General features: G+C 40.9%; 1 protein-coding gene and 1 long non-coding RNA gene across 7 annotated transcripts in view; one reads left to right on the top strand and one right to left on the bottom strand.

Moving 5' to 3' along the window:
• The window catches only part of CBR4 (carbonyl reductase 4), a 125,173-nt gene extending 119,793 nt beyond the window's left edge, over nucleotides 1-5,380 (bottom strand). For 5 of the 6 annotated variants that reach the window (XR_001903014.3, XR_002521879.2, XM_021938154.2 and 2 more), the window contains exons 1-3: nucleotides 5,022-5,380; nucleotides 2,387-2,507; nucleotides 1,166-1,302 (exon numbers count right to left, since the gene is read on the bottom strand). Coding sequence is in view for 4 of the 6 variants with exons in the window: in XM_021938154.2 (XP_021793846.2) it covers nucleotides 1,166-1,302; nucleotides 2,387-2,507; nucleotides 5,022-5,163 (400 nt within the window). In the remaining 2 variants the exon portion in view is untranslated. The other variant, XM_009207840.4, reaches the window with a different exon arrangement.
• On the top strand, nucleotides 5,327-6,482 carry LOC103884763. The gene is made up of 2 exons (XR_647516.2): nucleotides 5,327-5,413; nucleotides 5,853-6,482. It is a non-coding gene; the product is annotated as an uncharacterized LOC103884763 (long non-coding RNA).
• The last annotated feature ends 9,423 nt before the right edge of the window (nucleotides 6,483-15,905 follow it).

The following is a 15,905-nucleotide window of genomic DNA, read 5'->3' as shown; positions in this document are numbered from 1 at the left end:
GTTAAATAAATATACCTCAGGTTATCAGGTGACAGATACAGACCTGTCTGCCTACTTATAAATATCCCAAGTCCTTATCTGGCTGTGTTAAAAGGCAAAGGTTGACTCATTGACTAATCTCTTATATAAGAAAACGGATCCCTTAAAAAGGGTAAATGTCCAAAACGCTCTCATGTCCCCTTAGTTTATTAGCATAGTATTCTTTCCTTCTCTCGTTTTCAGAACAGAAAAACCCTAAATTCTGGCTTGAAAAACCATTTCCTACATTTAAAAGAACAGGGTCATTTACTTTTATGGAGCAGCATCCCCCTTTTGTGGCCTTTTAAGGTTTTACCATTTGAAAATAAAAACAAATTATATCCTAGTATTTCCAAATTATCAAACTGAAATAAAATTTCAAGTCATTTTGCATTTTAAGTTCTACAGGCATATACTCCACAGTTTATCTGCCCTGTGGGTTAGATGAACTGAAAACTAAGGGTTACTTACATCCATTCTTAAAAACAGAGAAATTTTACCTTCCTTTAAACCTCTACGCAAGATTTAATAGTAACCCATGCAACTGCTGTAGACAATATTACTTAGCCCCTACTGTCTACTTCAATTCCTTGTCCATGTTTTAAAAATTAGGTTCCTGGCTAGGCACGTGGCTCACGCCTATAATCCCAGCACTTCAGGAGGATCACTTGAGCCCAGGAGTTAAAGACCAGCCTGAGCCGCATAGTGTGACCCTGTCTCTATTTAAAAAAAAAAAAAAAAAAGTTTCACATAAAAATCAGGATGGTCCAATTTCTCTGGAAAAATCAAAATTGCTGGCAAAACTGGAATCACATTCTTGCACAGCAACAATCTACTGAATCTAAGTAGTGGTCTCCACCATTCCATATGGGCTCTGGACAATGAAGCTGGATATCATTTATCACATGGCTGGTACTGTCATTTTTCTAGTACTCAGTGGTGTCACTCATTTAACACCGGCCTGACTCCTATAGGGATGTGAATGTGTGACTCTTATTTTACTCATTAATCAATTAATTAAATCCTTTTTTCCATAGATAATATAAATTTCATTCATGTTTCACAATAAATTACAAATTAGTGGATTAAATATTTTTATGGTAAGGTATTATGGGATAATTATAAATTCACAAAGGTGAAGACTCACCTACATTAACAATAGACCCTCCCTGTTGTTGAATCATAGCCCTCATGGCAGCTTTACAGGTCAGCATGGAACCCAAGAGGTTAGTATGAAGCTGAGATACCATATCTTCAGTTTTTGTTCTTACTAAAAGACTATCCCTACGAAATGAAACAGCATATAACAGTATATAGTAAGATAAAAACAAACAAAAGAGGTTAAGACTAATATAACATTTTTACTGAAAGTAGAGTGCAAGAAGTGCTTCCTATCTGAGCTCGAATAACTAGAATACCTAGAGTCCCATTTTGAACTTGGCTTGAGAAACATTAAAATAACAATTGATAAACCAGAAAGGATCCACTTGGAAGACAGGTTCTTACCCCGTCTCAGCTTGAGTGGAAATATTCTTAACCCCTAAAAGGAGTACCATGTAGCCAAAATAGCTTGAATGACCTGAGCAACTGTCATACTAAGCCTTGTTTAGCAAGAAAATTAATGTTATTCTAAATATTCTCTCATAAATTCATCTTTTAAAAAATAATGTCCACTCCATGATTCTATTAGTGTTAAGTTCACAAACTGGCAAAACCTATATATGGTGACAAAACTCAGAAAATAGTTACCAACAAGAAAGTATTGAGAAGACACTGCCTTCTGGAGCACTGGAAACATTCTACACCTCAATATGTGTGATGACTACAATGTTAAAATCGATTAAGCTGGGCCAGGCGCGGTGGCTCACGCCTGTAATCCCAGCACTTTGGGAGGCCGAGGCAGGCGGATCACGAGGTGAGGAGATCGAGACCATCCTGGCTAACACGGTGAAACCCCGTCTCTACCAAAAATACAGAAAAATTAGCCGGGCGTGATGGCAGGTGCCTGTAGTCCCAGCTACTCTGGAGGCTGAGGCAGGAGAATGGCGTGAACCCGGCAGGCGGAGCTTGCAGTAAGCCGGGATCGCGCCACTGCACTCCAGTGTGGGGGGACAGAGCAAGACTCCGCCTCAAAAAATAAAAATTAAAAAAAATAAAATAAAATAAAATTTAAAAATCGATTAAGCTGGACATGTGTTATATGTTGTATCTCAATATAAAAGAAAAGAATTATGGATTGACAAGTTTTAAAATAGCTTTTACTGCCAGTTAGAAATAAAATAAACATATTAACTTATACTAATCAAAGACATATTAGGAATAAAAGTTTTAAATATATATCAGAAATTTATTTAAATCTGTGACCAACCTGTTAATACCAGCTGCATTTACCAAGAAATTTACTCGACCTAAATGTTTCTCCATCTCTTCAAATGTATTTTGAACATCATGTTCTTTAGCAACATCACAGCTAAATGCCAAATGATCTCCTACACAACAAAGTCAAAGAAGAATTAATTATAACTCAAATTTTAAATGTGCTCAATACACATTCGTTAAACATTTACCTAAGATGGCAGGCCTGTGCTAATCTAGAACCTAGAGATTAAAAAAGTAATGTCATGAGGCCTGGCTTTCACAGAGGTGGTCTAATCAAACTGGGATGGGGGAACAAAGAGAAAATAAAGTACTACTACAGAAAGTTAATTTTAAAATTTTCTTTTTAATCAACAAAGAGGGGAGGGCTTTTTCAAGTTATAAAGGCTCTGTAAGATTCATCTAATAGTATTTATAGCTTTAACACTGAACTCACGCTACCCAATTTGACAGTCTTCTCGGTTTTATATTCTTTTTTGAAATTTATGTCTAATTCTGTCAGGTTTTTGTTGAATTAGTTTCTTTGGCCCTGAACAGGAACTCTGAGGTTTCTTCTTTTTAAGTGCTGCAGATGCACTATGGCACATATATTATAACGACTATTATTCAAACCTGACCATCAGGAGAGACGAGACAACACAAGAAGCTGTAAAAATGCTAAAACTATAAACCACGGAGGGAAAAATCACTTTTCACTAAAAGCAATGGTTACTTACCACTTTTTAAAAAATGGTTAAATGCCAAAAAACACTTCAAAGGAAAATAAAGCATCATTCCCTATGTAATAATCTACCATTTTAATACTCTAAAATGTAGAATTGTTTTTAAAAGCTAAAACAGTTGCTTATTTCCTGTCTGACCTTGACAAATATGCTTACACCAACATTACAACATCAAGCTTTTGGAAACAGTAAGTGACCTGGGGAATTATACTTTCTAGATGAAAACCAATCTCTCATGGAACACGATTCAAAGGAATGCAGGGCCCAAAAGCATCCTGTGTCTTACTCTTGGTTTTCACCTGAAGACTTGTGGTGTCCAAAACCACCTTTGAAAGCTCAACTAATGGCATCAATCCAGTCCAGCAAACACTGATGGCTTGGGGTGACTCGGTAAGCGTCACCACTCTTCCCCTCCTTTGTTAGAATGGCAAGGAATATGAGCTTCAAGAAGCATTCACTGGCATTCTCCCTGAGTTATAACTTACAGGATTTTTTTTCTTTTAGAGAGCCCAATACTCTCACAACCAGCACTGAACAGGTGATACCAAACCGATCAATAATGTTAACTTAAAAAAGAACAGCCACACCTGGCGCCTATAGTCCCAGGTCCTTGGGAGGCTGAGGTGAGAAGATCTCCAGAGCCCAGTAAATCAGGAGTTGGAGTCTAGCCCAGGCAACATAATGGGAAGGAAGCCCTCTCAAAAAAAAAAAAAAAAAAGGCCGGGGCGTGGTGGCTCACACCTGTAATCCCAACACTTTGGGAGGCCGAGATGGGCGGATCACGAGGTGAGGAGATCTAGACCATCCTGGCTAACACGGTGAAACCCCATCTCTACTAAAAAAAAAAAAAAAAAAATTAGCAGGGCATGGTGGCGGGCGCCTGTAGTCCCAGCTACTCCGGAGGCTGAGGCTCCAGAATGGCGTAAACCCGGGAGGCGGAGCTTGCAGTGAGCCGAGACAGCGCCAGTGCAATCCAACCTGGGTGACAGAGCGAGCCTCCGTCTCAAAAAAAAAAAAAAAAAAAAAAAAAAAAAAAAACACACACACAAACCACACACACACAAAAACAGTAAGAGCCACAAGACGCACCCCTAGGCCTCTATTCTCCCCATGCCTCCCTGATAGTAAATGAAGTACAATTTTGTCCAGTCTAGTAATTAAACAAATAGCATCTTCCGATCTTTCTAACGTCCTTTCTCCCTAAATTCAAGGAAGAGTTAAATTCACAAAATGACTAATCCACTATTAATAACCCGGAAATAAAAAATCCTGAAGTTTAAATGCAATAAAAAAGAATTTGGCAGAACAAAGTTCAACTGTCCATTTGCAAAACTCACCAAAACAATTTAGTAACATTAAAGCAAACCAGGTATATCTCAAAACTGGCTGGCACTCAAAAGGGTTTCTTCATCAAACACTGCTTTGTGCATTCGCGCAGGGCCAAAGCACCGCCCTTGGGCAAAACTGAAGGGAGCCCTTTAATACCTGCACTCCTACCTTTCCTGCCTGAACTCCTTTCGGCCCAGCCCTGTCTCCGGGGGCCGAGAACTCGCCCTTTTCCCTACATTAAAAGTAAACGGTTACGTGGCTCTCTCCCACAACAGCGACGTTCCTCAGGGTTAGCACTAGCCGCAGGGCGGAGGGTGCTTATTAGTGGGGCCTCATAAGACTACCAGGTATCAAAGAAAACCCCAAGTGCTCAGCCCTCGGCGGCAGGCTGCGCTGCCGGCGTTCTGCGAGGCTCAGGGAGATCGGGGTTTTCTGCACGAGACGCATTCTAAAGCGCCTGCAAGCGGTTGCAACGAGAAACCTCAGAGCCCTGTAAAACCATACCGCTCGTTTCACAAAGATTTTAAGCGCCTGGACCGCGGCCACACAACTGGACAACTCCAGTTTGGTACCTACCGCCGAGGTCACCGGCGGCGGCTTTGGCCCCTTCCAGGTTTCTGGCAATGATCGCCAGGCGGTAGCCTTTCCGGGCCATTAACTGGGCCACAGCCCTGCCAATGCCTCGGGAGCCTCCAAAAATAGCACACACTTTGTCCATCTCGGAGTCACAAACTCGGCGGAAAGAGGGAGGGGAGTGGAAGTCCCTTTCCAAGTTCCGTCAAGCTTTTGAACAACCGCGGTTCCAAAGAAAAAACAAAAGGCAACCCGCAGAAAAAAATACGCCGCTCGGCACCTACACCTCCTGCAGCCTGACTCTGGTAATGCAAGAGGCGTAAAAAGGGGAGAAAAGCTCGGCGACGCCGCGTCAACGTCATCACGCACGGACTCTTCCGTGCGGCGCCTAACAAGTACGCCGGCGAGAGCTCCCCCCGGCGGAAGAATGGTCTGGAGGGGGCCTAGATGCATGCTGGGACCTGTAGTCTTGACGCAGGAGAGCAACTGGCGCAGGCGCGTTGCTCGGTGGGAAATGTACTTGTGGCACTGAGGGGGATCCTCTGTCTCCGCTGGGTCGTGTTAGTCGGGATTCGAGCCCCGGCGACCAATCAACCCGGTTTGTTCGGAACTGACAGGGTTGTCAAGACGCTAGGCTTTCCCTGGCAAACCGAGACGACTTGATCACGTAGTTAGAACCCAGAGCAAGCATTAGTGGACTTGAGCCGTTCGGGGCTCCGGTATTTGCCCTTCGCCCAGGTTTTGTTTTGCCTACAGACTTGATGTCCTACCTGTTGAAGAAGTCCCCAAGTATCGCACCCACGCCAAAACCTACCCTATCTGTTCCTCCCCCAGGATGCTGCAGAAATGGACCTCTACCCGCCCAGATGTTACCATTCATCGCGAAGGGTGTCGTGAAGATGAATGCCCTGTCGAACATCATCCAGCAGGAGGTCAAGGAATTTTAACTGAATGATTGAATAGTTTTGCAAGATCTATGAAACAAGCTTCGGCTGCTGTAGGGAAACAAAAATGGGTCCCTGCAATTCTAAAGATGTGCTGGGTGCTCTGACAGTTAATAAGCTAAAAAATTCAATGTTTGTTACAATCATAGTGTAAAAAGAAAGCATTTCTTGATACAATATTATTTTACTAGATGATTCAGAAAAGTATGAACTATGGTCCCTACCACTAAAAAAAAACTACACCCCAGAACTACAGGACTAATACACATGAAACACTAGGAGGTATCCAAAATCATACTTAGTAAAATGCAAACTTATATTAACACAAGAGCTCCGAGAAAACGGAGATCAGTGAAGAATGAAGGCATGCATGGAAAAGCTGGATTTGAGGACTGGGTGAGGTTTGAAAAAAGGAAAATAAGAGCAAAAAGTCTATAAAAAAGCAAGTAGAGCATTATTTTAAATTTGTTATTCCTATTCCATTTAGAGCCAATAAAAGTTTTGAAATGGTTTGCAAAAATACATGAGTATTTGATTTTAAAAGGCAAAGAGGACCACTGCCCCTTCTCCCGCAAGGCCAGAATAATAAATTAAGTCAGTGGAAAAAATACGAATAAAGTCATGCTGTAAGAATCTATTTAGTATTAAAGAAGAGATTCATAAACTTAGAGTTTCCTGCCAGCAAAAGCAACAAAGAAAATATAATTACAAGTGGTAATTTGTGTAAGAAATAAGCCTCCTGGTTATGCAGCAGAGAAGACTGAGCAAAACTCCCTCCTCGTAGGTCCTCCTAAATGGCACACTAAGCATTTTAGTAGACAGTGTGCTTCATGAAAAGAAAAAGAGATTGTAAGGCTGTTTTTATAGCATCTATTAGACTTTATTAAAAGCAAATACAATAGGAAGTTAAATAATATAAGCAAATAGTCACACATAAAAAATGTGTCTTTGAAACAATATATGTTTGAAACAATGAGGAAACAGGTCTGAGGAAATTTGGGATGGTGCTATATTACAGTCAGTTTTTAAAGTCAGGTGCCGGCCGGGCGCGGTGGCTCAAGCATGTAATCCCAGCACTTTGGGAGGCCGAGGCGGGTGGATCAGGAGATCAGGAGGTCGAGACCATCCTGGCGAACACGGTGAAACCCCGTCTCTACTAAAAAAATACAAAAAAACTAGCCGGGTGAGTTGGCGGGCGCCTGTAATCCCAGTTACTCGGGAGGCTGAGGCAGGAGAATGGCGTAAACCCGGGAGGCGGAGCTTGCAGTGAGCTGAGATCCGGCCACTGCACTCCAGCCCGGGCAACAGCGCGAGACTCCGTCTCAGAAAAAAAAAAAAGTCAGGTGCCAAGCATTAAACAGGCCTTTAACTGCAGAAGTAACAAGATAAGAGCTGCATTTAAGAACTATTAGCAGGCCAGGCATGGTGGCTTATGCTTGTAATCCCAACACTGTGGGAGGCTGAGACAGGAGGATTGCTTGAGCAGAAGTTCAAAACCAACCTGGGAATCATGGTAAGACCCCCTCCTACCCCCATCTCTGCAGAAAATACCAAAAAAATTAACTGGACATGGTGGCCTACGTGTGGTCCCAGCTACTTGGGAGGCTGAGTTGGCAGGATCATGTAAGTCCAGGAGGTTGAGGCTGCAGTGAGCCGTGATTGTACCACTGCACTCCAGCCTGCGTGACAGAGCAGGATCCTGTCTCAAAATAAAATTTTTCTAAAAAAAAAAAAAACAAACATTAGTTTCCCAGTGATGTAAAAATGGGTCAGATCAAATTTGTCTATTCACTTTCCTACTATACACTATGCAATCTTGGAAAGAAAAAACTGTTTTACATAAATTACCAATATAAGGGTCAGCCTAAATGCCAATTGTATTTCTGCACCTTAGGTCAAACCAGAGAGGTTCATCTTTTGAACAGTTCTCTCCATTTTCTAGGAAAATGATTGTTGTTTTCTACACATTGTTATTTTAGCAAAAAAAAACAAAAAACAAAAAAAAAAACATGGTTTTTAGATCTATGCCATCTATCACAAAGATCACTAACACATGATATGAGGTGACATTCAGAATTGTGAAAAACCTTCCAACTTTTCTCACTATATATATACAGTGAATGGATAAGTTGGGCTTTTTCTTCAACACATACCTCAGGTTAAATCCCAAGGTAATTATTTATTTTTTTCCCTCTTAATACAATATCACCACTCTCCTGGGTGAGAATACATCTATCACAGCACATCACCCATTAGCTGAGAAGGTTACAGCAGGGGAAGTTTCTCTGTAAGCCCCTGATAGTGAAGTGAAGATCTGTAAATTAAACCGGGTCTCCCTACCCAGCAGGACATTGAAGAAAGCCATTAGAACAACCCACCTTTAGTCTTTCCTTCTAACTAAACATGCCACTTTTATGGTAATATTTTAACCATATTTTATACTTTAACTTAAACCCACATAAGATATATTTTCTCTTGTCTCCAACAATCGAAGGAGAAAATTCCTTATGTATAAGGACTGTTACACAAATTTTTAAATATACATACTTTGTATTATTTTTCTGATTACAAAAGGAATACCATTTAATTGCTAAAAGTTAGAAAACATAAACTTTTTAAAGTAAATAAAAACTCATTGAAAGCATTGTACACTTTAAGCGCGTGAATTGCATGGTATGCAAATTATATCCCAATGGAACTGTTATTGAAAAAAATTTAATTTAAAGCCTACTGTCCTGTTATATGAAAGCTGAATCTGCAACTAATTATAAGGGGGTTGTGCCTTTCATGAATATTTTTTTCATACGTCAAGATTTATAATGCCTAAGATTCCAAATACGCAGGAAAATTTATTTATAAGAAATTTATGAATTATGACTGAATATTCATTGAGAATCCTCTTTACAAATGCACCACACTAAGCACATCCAGCTTATCAGATCCATAATTGAAGTGTAAGCCTTCCTGCCAGCAAGCAGTCTCCCAGGATTCTTCAGGCAGTGATGATAATCTGCATGACCCAAATTGCATGTGGCCAGCGTAGCTTCTCATACAGACCATGCTCTTCTTTCAAGAAGAAAGATTAGAAAGCTGCATTAGTGTGGCTGCACAGATATAACTTTTGTGATTAAAAAGCGTGTTGATTTCCTCATTGGCCTTCTTGTATCCAATCTGCTGGGTAATCTAAATTGTAAGGAATGTACTTTTTATCACTTTCAAAAGCTTATTTTATTTTGAGTGGAAAAAAAAATGTGGCCCGTGAGCTTGTTATTTTGTTGAATTGACGTTTATGCCTCTGAGGCTGCCCACCGAGACCTAAACCTAGTACTCAGTTGCCTAAGGCAGAAGTATGGAATTTATTCCTTCCCTCTCTCACACATCCCACATCCAATCAGTCACAAAGTCCTACTGATTCTCCTCCCTAAATACAATTCCCACTTCTACACATCCATGCTTTTCCAAACACTGTCTTCTCAACCTCGAATGCTCCCACGACTTCCCCTGGTAACATAAGATTTGTCATTCAAAACGTGGCTCAAACATCTCTTGCAGTGGAAGCCTCTCCTGACCCAAAGGAGGACATGCTGATGTCCTTCTTTATCCGTCCTCTTACCTTGTATGTGTCTTCAAGTCTGTATTTCATGGACTTACTGTGACCTTAGAATCCACATAATTTTAGGAAGACAGTGAAATTCTCAAGGATCTGTGAACCTACCAAGCTGAATACAAAATCTCATGTGCTTTTTAGATGAGTAGCTTCTTGCAAGAGTCCACTTCCTTCACTGGGTTCTCAAGGGGAACTTTCACCTAAAATGGTTAAGTGCCAGGTGTAGTGGCTCACGCCTGTAATCCTAGCATTTTGGGAGATGGAGGCGGCAAGATCACTTGAGCCCAGGTATTTGAGACCAGCCTGGGCAACATGGTGAGACCTCATCTTTAAAAAATAAATAAATAAATAAAACATAAAATAAAATGGTTAAAAACTTTCTGTACTAAATTGCCAACTCTTTGAATCCAGAAATGATCGCATTGGTTTTTGTTTCCTTGTTGTAGCACAGTTCCTAGGGCTTGTGAATGCTAAATAAATGAGTTAACAAATGAATCAATGAGTGAATGAAATAACTCATTTAAAAGGAATTTATTGCTATAAGGAAGAACCAGTGTCAATACAGCTGTGATTAAGATAGACCTGGCTCCTTTTTTCATTGGGAAAATAATCTGGCAAGGAAGACAGACATTAAACAATTAATCACGCAATTACTATTTAATTCCAATGGTGGGAAGACCTATAAAGGAGAAGTACAGGCTGCTAGAAGGGATCATAACTAGGGGCTTTGATCCAATATGGGGGCCTGGGGTCAGAGAAGGCTTCTTCTTTCAGGACATAATGTTCTAAAAATAAATGAATAATAACAAAGAAAGATTGCAAAGAATGATAACTACAGCTACTATCCATTCATTATGTTACAAAGTCAACTAAGTGATAACATAATTTATACATGAAGAATAAAAATCCAAATTAAAAATTCACTTTAATGATGAAAGAGATTGTTAGTCAAAGTAGAGTTAGTATTACGCCTAGATGAGATCACTTAGGTTGGACATTTCACCAGGAAGTACCATGGGAGAGCATAATGCCTGAACTTTTATGAAACTCTTTTTTTTTTCCCAGCCAAAAATTTTCTAATGGTGTAAAGCCAGCTCTGGATACTTAAAATCAGGCCCCAAATGCAGCATGCATGCCAAGTCACATAGAAGAGGAAAACTCAGTGTTCCTGAAATTAGTTCTAACACTGGCCTCAATCCTCTGACCCCAGCCTCCTACTATTCCATTTCCATCTCTTTGTTTCAGGGCCTTCCCAGCTCTACCCTCTGGTTGCATAGTCTCATGTGGCTCTCAACTCACCTGCTGCATTTCCCAGACTTAAATGAGCCTTCCCCATCCAGGCCCTGCAGCTACTCAGACTCCTAGATCTGTATCAGAGGCCCTGGCCTGGCAGCCTCCACTGCACTTGGGCTCTGCAAGACGTTCTCACTCTTCCAGGGTCACCTGGGAAAGCCAGAATCGATACTGTATGGTTTAACATTTGAAACTGACTTGCATGTAATGGCTTCTGCATTTCCAGATGGCACCTGTGTGATTGTAGGAATCTCATTTTAAGGATCACTGCTTTTTGTTTCTCATCTACAAGCTACAGAGACCCATCTCTCAGTTTGGATTTTGATTAAATAGTTATGCAGAGTAGAATACTTGGGCCATACACAAAACTTAATTAAAATAGGCCTCCACTTGGGATTAATGTGTGTTATTGACTGAATCGTGCCCCTCCCCCGTCCCCCCCTTCCCCGCCATATTCATATGTTCAAGTCCTAACCTCCAATGTGGCTGTATTTGGAGATAGTGCCCTTAGGGAGATAATTAAGATTAAATGAGGTTCTAACAGGAGGGCCCTAATCCAATAGGACACCAGAGAGCTTGTGCTGGAAATCTCTCTCTCTCTCTCTCTCTCTCTCTCTCTCTCTCTCTGTTGCCTCCCTGCACAAGGCCATGTGAGGACACAGTGAGAAGGCATCTATCTGCAAGCCAGGAAGAGAAGCCTCACCAGAAACCAACACAATTGCACCTTGATCTCAGACTTTCAGGCTCCAGAACTGTGAAAGAATTAATTTCTGGTGTTGAAACCACCCAGTCTGTGGTATTTTGTTATGGCAGTCCCAGCAGACCAATAGAATGTGACTGTTCACTGTCTTCTCTACTACAAGCAAGCTGCAACGTGCTGCTAGGTAATACCACGCAGCCACTGCTGCTTGTGTGAGTTGAGTTGGGGAGAGGATGTTACTATGAGACCTATTCCAGAGCAGAAATAGGAAGACTGTGAATTTCATCCTCTTCACTTGTCCATGGCCCACAGCATCCAGACCCCTCGAGGTCCTCTCCTATCTTCTCGCCAAAGCTTACTTTCAGGGAGGACTTGGAAATCCATTCCCTCTGTGTAGTAAATAATGTAACAGCATAAAGTGTTATGTCACCTAGGGACATGTAAATTGAGCAGAGAGTCAAGTGTTAAGCTAAAGGAATGACAATATAACAGTGAAATATCATCTAGCATCTTCCTGTCCAACAGTATGAATCTACTGTGAGCTCAGGAACATCCCCAGTATCAGATGTAAAGCTCTGAGGATAAGAGGGTAAAGAAGGCAATTACCTGAATTGTGGAGCTCACATGTGTTGAGAGAAACACAAATCAGCAGATTACGATACAGTGTGATAAAGGCTGTAAATGTGAATGAAGTGAGATAGGAACATAGAGCTTCAGGCTCAGGTCAGATAGGCAGTGGGGGCAAGTGTGTGTGTAGACATCTATATACATATATATACACACACACGTATATTTTATTATACATATATTATAGGTATGTGTGCATTATTATATGTATGCGTATACATATATGTGTTTGTGAGAGTGTGTTGGTGGGTGGGTGGGTGTGTAAAAGTAAGCCCTTACTGGCCAGGCATGGTGGCTCATGCCTGTAATCCCAGCACTTTGGGAGGCCAAGGCGGATGACTCACTTGAGGTCCAGAGTTCGAGACCAGCCTTACCAGCATGGAGAAACTCCGTCTCTAATTTTGTAAAAATACAAAATTAGCCGTGCGGTGGCGTATGCCTGTAATCCCAACTACTTGGGAGACTGAGGCAGGAGAATCACTTGAGCCCAGGAGGCCAAAGTTATGGTGAGCCAAGATTGCACCATTGCACTCCAGCCTGGGCAGCAAGAGTGAAACTCCATCTCAAAAACAAAAACAAAAACAAAAAACTAAAGTAAACCCTTACAAAGATAACAGCAAATGCTCATTGGGTAACTTAAATGCTATGTGCCAAGCACACTGTCTATATGTGTTTAATTCTCACAACAAACTATGATGTAGAAAAATATTGCTACCCTTCTGTTTGCAAACAAGGAAGCCAAAGCACAGAGATGTTAGATTGTCCAAGATCACACAACCAGTAAGTGGCAGAACTTCTAGAATTCCTACTCAAGCAGTCTCGCTACAGAGCCTTCTCCCCAACCACTACATTGTATTGTCTCTCCCTCATCTTCCCAGGAACGCTGAAAATGTACCATATACACATAAATCCAAATCTGGAAACTGACTTTAGATAGTTGTAATTGTAGTTGAGATTTTTTTTGGCTGCAAGAAAGAGAAGTCCTCTAAAGCAATTGAAATATGTGTTTATGATGCAGAATATGACATCAACAAAAAGCAAGCTGGGACCACGTGGAACTGGAGATGGACCTCATTGGGAGCCTCGGGGACCACAGCAGCACATCCCTCTGCCCCCTTAATGGTCTCTGAGGCCATAAGAGCCCCCTTCTCTGCTGTCCTCTGTTTTAAATTTCTCCTTCTTCCTGTAGACCCACTTTATTTACTAATCACACAGTTGAGAATGGCTGAGCCCCATAGGACTTTTCAGTTCAAGGGACTAAACTCTGACTCCCTTTGTTCAAGACAGAGAATTGGATTGGTCGTTAATGAGGGGATGGATTAACGCCTGTGGAGAGCAGTTGGCGGGGGAGGCAGGTTGCTGTGTGAGTGAGTGGGGTGCTCAAAGGCGGAAGGTGCACCCACAGCCAAGCACTGTTGCCACAGGGGCTCAGAGTGGGCGGCCTTATTAAAGGAGGCTTGGCTGGGCATGTGCTCCACAGCAGATCGGATACACCATACAAGCAGCATTCCCCTAGGGGATCTTTGCTCAAAATAAACTCTGTTTTACATGCAACATGTACACCATTTAGTCTCCTTAACAGACTACTGCCTTTTTCTCTTTTTCAAATATTAATAGCTGAACTCAATGTCCCATGAAATCTGTAAATGTTTTGTTCCAAGTAACCAGTAGTGAGTCCCAGAACCAGCAAGCAACATATAGTAATATGAAGAGAAATGGAAAAGGAGGTGATAATGTATGAGGAGAGAGATATGAATTTTTAAGAAGTGAAACAGACACCAGTCCTATAAGGAATATGAATCAGTCCCCTCTGGCAAGTAGCACTTATAATTTTCTTAAGTTGCTGAGTTGAGGCGTACATATCTATGGGTCCCTATATAATCTATGAATGGGAAAAAATGGGCCAGAATTCATCTTATTTTAAAAAATGACATATTAATTTATTTGGCTAATTTACTAGGCTAACCATTAAACCACAATAATTTAAAATAAACAAGTATAAAGTAGATGATCCTTAACCAAAACTATAGAAAGTATCCTTTTTCCCTTCTACTAAATAGAGATGGAATAAATAAGTTGAAAAGAATTGGCTTAGAAGATGACAGAGGCCAAGCACCATGGCTCACGCCTGTAATCCGAACACTTTGGGAGGCCAAGGTGGGAAGATCACTTGAGCCCAGGAGTTCGAGACCAGCCTAGGCAGCACAGAGAGACCCTGTGTCTACAAAATTAAAACTGAAAAATTATCTGTGTGTAGTGGTGCATGCCTGTGGTCCTAGCTCCTTGGGAGGCAAAGGTGGGAGGATTGCTTGAGCCCAAGAGGTCTAGGCTGCAGTCAGCTGTGACCATGCCACAGCACTCTAGCCTGGGTGACAGACAGAAACCCCCGTCTCTAAAAAAAAAAAAAAAAAAAAAAAAAAAAAAAAAAAAAAAAGTGACAGATGACATCATTCACAACATAGAATCTAACTGTTTCAGGTAAAATTTCATAAACATATATAAAACTGGCAATATAGCATCATATATAACCCTGGATTTAGTCTACTGAATTTGAATTCTGGCTCTACCACAAGCTGTGTAATCTTGGGCAATTTATTAAACTCTCTGGGTTAAGATTTCTTTATGCAAAAAAAAAGGGAAAATAATATTGGCATGAGGTTATTGACAGCCTCATAAATAGGTTGATCCTATATAAAATGTTTAGCACAATGTCATCGCCTTACAATTATTAATAATTAGTAGCAACTCCTTTCAATGGGAAATAGGAATTCTGGACTTATGCATCAGACAGCCATAGTTCAGCCATCACTATTGACAGACTTGCCTTTATTATTATTCTGATTTCTCAGGTCAGAAAACATCTTCTTCTGTTTTTGTTCTTCTTCTGATATTTCTTACTTCTTGTATCTCACACAAAATATGTCAGTCACAATTCTGCGTCTAGTATGGTGACTCATGCCTATAATCCCAGCACTTTGGGAGGCCGAGGAGGTGGGTGGGTCACTTGAGGTCAGGAGTTTGAGACCATGCTGGCCAACATGGTGAAATCTTGTCTCTACAAAAAAGCACAAAAATTAGTTGGGTGTGGGGCATGCGCCTGTAATCCCAGCTACTCGGGAGGCTGAGGCAGGAGAATCTCTTGAACCTGGGAGGTGAAGGTTGCAGTAAGCCGAGATCGCACCACTGCACTGCAACCTGGGTGACAGAGCAAGACTCCATCACAAAAAAAAATAATAAAAATAAAAATTAATTAATTAATTAATTCTGGCTTCTAGCTTCCATTTCTTTCAAATCAATGTATTAAAAAAATATATCTGAGCCCTGAGGGTTCAACCTGGACAAGTTTCTTTATTTGCAAAAGATTATCCTCAAATATGTTTCTAAAGTTCCAGTCCTTAGAACAACATAATAAAGTATATTTCCCTGTTAGCATCTATTATACCCTCAATTTCCTTATCAGCACAAGTCTGGACCTATGTGGAATTCTGGGAGACGTTTCGAAGCTACTGATGAAGTGGTGAATCCAACAGAAATAGATACACATGCAAAGCAGTTGTATTGGACATGAATGACCATAGGGGTGTCTCATCCTCATCGTATCTATGAAGAAGAGATGTTAACACACACCAGCCTCACAGTAACAGCATAGATGACACATGAAAGACATGAAATTTTTTTTTCCTCTTTTTATTTTTTATTTTGGTCGTATTTATTTA

This window comes from Papio anubis, chromosome 3 (assembly GCF_008728515.1).
Source record: "Papio anubis isolate 15944 chromosome 3, Panubis1.0, whole genome shotgun sequence".
NCBI classification, from domain to species: domain Eukaryota; kingdom Metazoa; phylum Chordata; class Mammalia; order Primates; family Cercopithecidae; genus Papio; species Papio anubis.
This window is presented reverse-complemented; position numbering and strand designations above follow the sequence as displayed.